General features: G+C 36.7%; 1 protein-coding gene across 4 annotated transcripts in view; it reads left to right on the top strand.

Annotated features, from left to right (window-relative positions):
• SEH1L (SEH1 like nucleoporin) overlaps positions 1–7,609 on the top strand; it is a 29,429-nt gene that overhangs the window by 1,664 nt on the left and 20,156 nt on the right. For 3 of the 4 annotated variants that reach the window (XM_081802591.1, XM_081802590.1, XM_081802593.1), the window contains exons 2-3: positions 2,160–2,210; positions 4,334–4,480. In XM_081802591.1, the coding sequence (XP_081658717.1) occupies positions 2,160–2,210; positions 4,334–4,480 (198 nt within the window). The remainder of the gene's footprint in view (positions 1–2,159; positions 2,211–4,333; positions 4,481–7,609) is intronic. The other variant, XM_081802592.1, reaches the window with a different exon arrangement.

Below are 7,609 nucleotides of genomic sequence, written 5' to 3'. Positions count from 1 at the left end.
CTTTTTTATCCATTCATCAATCCACTTGTCGAATATTGCATTAATTTCTGTTAACTGAATATGCCAAACATTTTTTTCCTTATCCACTTATTGAATCTTTTAATGTTTCGATTTTGTAGGTTTTGTCTGTCAGAAGTAGTATTGAATGAAAATCTTCATTACTTTAGCTTTTCGTGTGTTTTGACTGATTTTCTTAACCTCGTTCAAGTAGAGAAACTAGTGAATATTTTGAAAGCTTTTGTGAATAATTGGCATATTGCCATTTCCAAGGTTCTGTTTTACACTGCCAGAGTATTGATTTGGTAGGATCATTATCCATGCCAGGCGTTATTAACATTTTAATTTTTGTAAATTGTGGTAAAATACACATAACATAAAATTTACCCTTGTAACCATGTTTAAGTGTATATAGTTCAGTAGTATTAAGTACATTCATATCTTTGTGCAGCCATCGCCACCATCTATCTACAGAATCTTTTCATTTTGCAAAACTGAAACTCTGTACCATTCTCCCTGTCATCACCCCCTGGCAATCCCTATTCGACTTTCTGTCTCTTAACAATTTGACTACTCTGTGTACCTCATATAAGTGGAATCATACAATATTTGTCTGCTTTGTGACTATCTTATTTCACTTAGCATAGAGTCTTTGAAGTTTGTACATGTTGGAATCTATGTTAGAATCTTCTTCCTTTTTAAGGCTGAATCTGTATTGTAAATATTTCTTCCTTTTTAAGGCTGAATGATAAGCAAAATGTAGTTCATCAAAATTTCTTCCCTCCTTCCCTTCCTTTTAATGCTGAATATGTATTGTGAATTAACTACATTTTGCTTATCATTCATCTGTCAGTGGACTTGGGTTGCTTCTACATTTTTGCTATTGTGGGTAATTCTGCTATGAATGTGGGTGTATGGATCTCTCTTTGAGACCCTGCTTTCAGCCCTTTTGGGTATGTACCCAGAAGTGGAATTGCTGGATCATGTGGTAATTCTATTTTTCGTTTCTTGAGGAATTTATCACTTCTTTTTTTTTTAAAGATATTATTTATTTGACAGAGAGAGAGCGCACACATAAGTAGGCAGAGTGTACACATAAGTAGGCAGAGCGGCAGGGAGAGGGAGAAGCATACTACCCTGCTGAGCAGGAAGCCCAGTGTGGGACTGGATCCCAGGATCATGACCTGAGCTGAAGGCAGCCGCTTAACTGACTGAGCCACCTAGGCACCCCTGTCATCTATATTTTTTGATAGTTAAGAGTCAGTATTTTGCTTTTGTTGTTAGATATACAGTTGATCCTCATTATTAGCAAATTCTGTATTTGTGAATTTACCTACTTTTTGCAATTTATTTGTAATCCCAAAATCAGTGCTCATAGTTATTTGCTGACATGAGCACAGAGTAGCAAAAAATTGGAGTTGCCTGAAGTGCATGTTTCCAGCTGAGGTTAAACAGGGTGACACTGCTTGTTTGGGCTCTTATTCTGTAAACAAGTGTCCTTTTCCTTGTCTATTTTGTGCTGCATTTTTCACATTTTTGTTTATTTGTTGGTGATTTCACTGTTTAAAATTGTCCCCAGGTGTAATGCTGAAGTGCTTCCTAGTGTTCCTAGGTGCAGGAAGGCTGTGATTGCCCTCTGGAGAAAATGTTATATGTTAGGAAAGCTTCATTCAGACAGTTACTGTTAGCTATGATTTCAGTGTTAATGAATCAATAATATACACTAAAAAGGTGTCATTAAACAGGTACATACATAAAACAAGGTTATGTATTGATTGGTTGACAAATATTTTGTGAACACAGGCTCCTACGAATCTTCCCTTGTCTTTCCCCTGGCAGCGGTGGTTTAGTATTTGCTGATTCAGTGTTCTCAGCAACATCGTAGAACACAACTTCTTCAATAACAAGACTTGACTGCAACTGTACTCATCTCTGTTACCTACCGTTACCTACAAGAGCACAAATTCCTTGACCCCTGAGTGCTCAGCCTGGTGTCTGGCACTCCCCAAGTTCTCAGTTAGTATGTGAATGAATGTTTACTTATTGGTTGTTATTTTGTGAATTTATGTTCGCTTCTTTTGCCCTAATACTGATCCAGTGTTACTGTTTTTCATGTTTGTAGGAATATGTAGGAATAAAATATGTCTTTTGTTTTCTTACAGGTCTGGGATAAAAGTGAAAGTGGGGATTGGCATTGTACCGCTAGCTGGAAGGTTAGTATTTTTACAGTGCTTTTTAAAAAATTCAGATGTTTATTATTTATTTGGTATTATCAGTGACTTGCTATTTGTCTTTGAGAAAATTGTAAAATGTATACTTCTTTTCCTAAAGTATCTTATGTTTTTTAACTATTAAAGTAACAAAAATATACTTCAGAATTTGAGAGTAGGAAAATGTGCAATTCCGTAGCATTCTAATAGAACTATTTTTAGCATTTTGGTATTATTACTTACCTTTTTCTTTGCATATATATATGTATGTGTGCAGATATATATATATGTATATATATATATATATATATTTTTTTTTTTTTTTTTTTTTCCTAAGTAGGCTCCATGCCAAGTGTGGAGCCCAACATGGGGCTTGAACTCCTGAGCTGAGCTCAAGAGTCAGACACTTAACTGACTGAGCTACCCAGGCGTCCCGGCATATTTTTAATAGTTGTGATATTTTGTACAAGTTCTATTTCTTTTTTTAAAAACAGCTTTACTCAGATTACCATTAGAGTCATCAATTTTAAATGAATAGTTCAACAAATGTTAGGAAATTTATACACTTGTACAGCTGTCACCACAATCTAGTTTTAGAACACTTTAATCAGCCCTGAAATTTCCCTTCTGCCTGTTTGGGGTCAATCCCCATTCCCCACTCAAGCCCTAGGCAACCACTAGAACTGTTTTCTGTCTCTGTAATTTTACTTTTTCTAGACATTTCATGTAAGTGGAATTCTACAATATGTAGTTCTTTATGTCTGGCTACTTTCCCTTTCCTTGTGGTTCATTTATGTTGTGGCATGTATTAGTAGTTTGATCTTTTATAAACAATTCAGTGGCATTTACTACATTCACAATGTTGGTACAATTATCACCTCTATCCAGTTCCAAAACTCTATCACTCCAAAAGGAAACCCTTATTTCTTGCTTTTTAGTTTAAAACTTAGTTCATAAATACTTTGATAGGTTTTTAAAGCCTGTTAAAAAATACAAATATAGCAGTAAAACAAATATACCAGTAAATATACTGTTTTGTTCAACTGATGATAGCTAATATAGTTGTTTCCTTTTTATTTTGATGACTATCTCTGCGTAATCTTTATTTCTTAGTTAGGTTGCGCTTTACTGGAAATCTAATATTTAACAAAATCTCACTGCTCTAGTGCATTTTTTACCTGATAGCCTGTATAAGTAAGAATTAAAAGTGAAACAAAAAGACTGGACAAAACAAAGGATAAAAAATAAGGGTGCAAAGTGTACCTTTGGATGACATATTTACCATGTAGAAATTACACAATTATGAAAGTGTCCTGAGATTGTTGAGTGTGAAAGTGTTAGATATACAGAAGCATAAAACAAAGTTTATAAACATTATTGGTGGACTGGTGCTCGTTGTCATACTGTGTCTTTACCGGAAAGCACAAATGAACTTCTGTGGATGTGAAATGCTTTAAGACCTATCTGTTCCTTTTTCTTTTGGTCAACATGAAGAATTGAAGAATAGTAATTTGCCATTTTTCAAATATTAAAGGTAATGCTCCTGAGCTTTAAATTATTTTCTCAGAATACAAGGATTTGGGCTTCTCTAAATTTGATCACTCATTGCTGCTTTTCCTGGAATAGTCCACTGTAGCCAGGTATCGGAATCGGTTAAGTGTTTTATTGCTATAGTTTCTATGTACTGTTAGGCTTTTGAAGCCAATAATTTTGATTAGTCTTATTTATTTTATTAGGTGGCCATTTCCTGTAGAGAGAATTTGCAAGTAAAAAAAATGGTGGACTGGTAGATCTTTTTTTTAAACCCTGGTTAGGCTAAACTCTGAAACAGGTTTCTGTTAGCACTGGAAGAGGTCAACTTTATCCAGTTGGATTTTTCTTTATTAGTAAAATGTTAGAAGGACTTCAGAACGACCACAATCCTAAATAGAGAATATCTTCTAAAAGTTAAAAATTTCTAGAACTTAACTTTTTATTTAAATGTGAAATTAAATAGCTTTTTGCTCTTACTGAAGTAAAAATATCTGTGCTCTATTTCCTCAAGTAAAACTTTATATGTGTGAAATATGAGTAAAGTCAGTTTTTTGTGTTTTTTTTTGTTTTTTTTTTTTTAAATAATTCCTCAGACACATAGTGGATCTGTGTGGCGTGTGACATGGGCCCATCCTGAATTTGGACAGGTTTTGGCTTCTTGTTCTTTTGACCGAACAGCTGCTGTGTGGGAAGAAATAGTAGGAGAATCAAATGATAAACTTCGAGGACAGAGTCATTGGGTGAGACATTTGTTGGTTTTCAGGGGTTGGGAGGATAGAATGGGGAGAGGGGTGTGTGAGAATCTGAGGAGCATCAGTCTTTCCAGGAATGCTTCAGGCACTTGATAAGATGTTACCACTCCTCTCTACATTTACTAGTTCCATTTTTTCTCTTCCATGTTTTTCTCCTACTTGTTTATTTAATTTTGTCTTGGGCCTGAAGTGGTACTGAGGAGCACTTGTGGCATTGTTTAATTATAACTTTCATGATGAATCTGTAGTATTTGTTTTGTCATACAGTTGAGTGCCCTCTAAAAATCCATTAAAAAATTGTTTTTTCTCTTTTGTGGTTACCTTTGTTTTCCTATAAAATATACTCGGGTGCCTGGGTGGCTCAGTTGGTTAGGCGACTGCCTTCGGCTCAGGTCATGATCCTGGAGTCCCAGGATCGAGTCCCGCATCGGGCTCCCTGCTTGGCAGGGAGTCTGCTTCTCTCTCTGAACCTCCCTCCTCTCATGCTCTCTATCTCATTCTCTCTCTCAAATAAAAAAAAAAAAAAAATACTCTTATCTGCTTCTGCTATTTACTCTAGCTCTTCCCTGATTGGATGTTCGAATTTTATTTATTTATTTTTTTAAAGATTTTATTTATTTATTTGACAGAGAGAGACACAGTGAGAGAGGGAACACAGGCAGGGGGAGTGGGAGAGGGAGAAGCAGGCTTCCCACTGAGCAGGGTGCCCAATATGGGGCTCGATCCCAGGACCCTGGGATCATGACCTGAGCCGAAGGCTGACGCTTAACGACTGAGCCACCCAGGTACCCCTGGATGTTCGAATTTTAAAAAGAGTATAGTGTGTGTACTGGTCAAGTTCCTTGTTTATAAAGTGAGAGAATTGAACTAGATTACCTCTAAGACCCATTCCAATGTTTTCTTTTTTTCCTCTTTATTTCTTGTAATAGATAATCAGGTACAAGGTATAAAATGCAGAAGGTACAAATGGGTGTATACAGTGACAACTTCCTCCTCTTTGGCCACACAGTTTGTTTCCTAGAGGCAACCACCATTATGAATTTTTTCTGTATTCTTCGTATAGTTTATGCCTTTTTAAGGATATAAATACAGTGTTTTCTTTTCTGTTGCTAACAGTCCTCTTCACCTTTCTTACAACACTAATGCTTGTATGTTGTCAATACTGCTCTTTCTTTCTGCTGCATTTTATAAATTATAGATTATACATAACATATTTATCATGTTAACTGTAAGTGTACAGTTCAATAGCATTAATTACATTTACAGTGCTGTGTATACATCACCAGTATCTATATTAAAACTTCATCATTCCCAGTATAAGTTCTTTACCATTAAATAGTACCTCCTCCTTCCATTCTCTCAACCCCTGGTAACCTCTATTCTACTTTCTGTCAATTTGACTGTTCTAGTATTTGTCCTTTGTCTGGCTTATTTCACTAAGCAAAATGTTTTCAAGGTCCATCCATGTTGTCACATTTACCAGTTTCATTCCTATTATGGCTGAGTAACATTCCATTGTGTGTATATCCCACATTTTGTTTATCCATTTATCTGTAGATAGACAGTTGGGTTGTCCCTGCCTTTTAGCTATTGTAAATAATGCTGTAACTGAACTCAAGGGATTTGCCATTGGGGTGCATCAAATTGAACACAACCCAAGAAAGCAAAACACTTTTTATTAGGAGACAAGGAGATAGTTTCCAAAGCACTGTCTTGCATGGGGTTAGTACAGGAAGCTTTTATTCAGTGTATAGGGGGCAGGGACAGGGAGCTTGCATAAATACTTCAGTTCAATTGCACATGCCTAGCATGTCAACATGGTAGTGTGTACATCGGTGTTCAAAAAATGGTGGAAAACTCTGCCCATAGAAGATCGTAATATAATGAGCCAGAGGTTAGGGGCTTTTGTGCGTGTCCTCAGCTCCAGTACAGCTCAGAGTGGGGGTCTCCTTGGCTGGAACTGTTGGTTCTCCAAAACAAAATATATTCCTTCCCTGCTCTTGTCTCTTCCCCTCTTCCCCTTTGCTGATAGCTTTCAGCTTTTTTTTTTCTTTCAGCCTTCTTATTTGAGTAACTTCCCCATTGCATCCTAGCTAGCCAACATTGCTACTATGAACATTATTGTATAGATAACCTGTTTGAGATCTTGGGTTCAGTTCTTTTGGGTATGTACCTAGGAGTAGAATTGCTGGCTCATATGGTAGTTCTGTGTTTAACTTTTGAGAAACTACTAAATTACTTTCCAGAATGGCTGTACCATTTTACATTCCCACCAGCAATGCACGAGTGTTCCAGTTTCTCCACGTCCTCACCAATGTTTGCAGTTTTTGTTTTTCCATTGTAGCTTTCTTAGTAGGTGTGATATGGTATCTCTTTGTGGAGGTTTTTTTTGTTTGTTTTTGCATTTCCCTAATGGTTTATGATGTTGAACATCTTTTTATGTGCTAATTGGCCATTTATATATCTTTTTGCAATGTTTTGATTTATAAGAAATATATTTTTCATATGTATTTGGTCTTCCTAACACAGTTCCTGACTTAGAGATCCCAGAACTGTTGGAATTTTCTAAATGTTGAAAGTGATAAAGGCATCTTTTGTTATGTTAGGTGACTTTTGGAAAGTGCCTAAGAATGGGGGCTGGTTGCCAATGGGGCCAACCATGTGATTAGAGGGCTGGAACTTTCAGTCCCACCCCCTGACCTCTGGGGAGGGGAGAGGGGCTGGAGGTTGAATCATTCACTAATGGCCAGTGTGTTACTCCATCATGCCTATGTAATGAAGTCTCAATAAAAACCCCAAAGAACATAGGTTCACAGGGTTTTGGGGTGGGTGAACATGTGGAGATGCGGGGAGAGTGGTAGACCTGAAGAGGGCATAGAAGCTCCTCATGCTTTTCCCCTTACTTTACAATTTGCATCTCTTCATCTGGCTATTTCTGAGTTATATCCTTTTATAATAAATGGGTATCTATTAAGCAGACTGCCTGTCTGTGTTTTGAGAGCTGTTTAAGTTGCTGAAGTGTGGGAAGTCTTACAGGATTGAGCCCTTAACCTGTGGAATCTGATGCTATTTCTTGGTAGATAGCGTCAGAATTGAGTTGAATTCTCAGACAGCCTG

This window comes from Leptonychotes weddellii, chromosome 13 (assembly GCF_054177405.1).
Source record: "Leptonychotes weddellii isolate Sample4059 chromosome 13, ASM5417740v2, whole genome shotgun sequence".
Classification (NCBI taxonomy): domain Eukaryota; kingdom Metazoa; phylum Chordata; class Mammalia; order Carnivora; family Phocidae; genus Leptonychotes; species Leptonychotes weddellii.
This window is presented reverse-complemented; position numbering and strand designations above follow the sequence as displayed.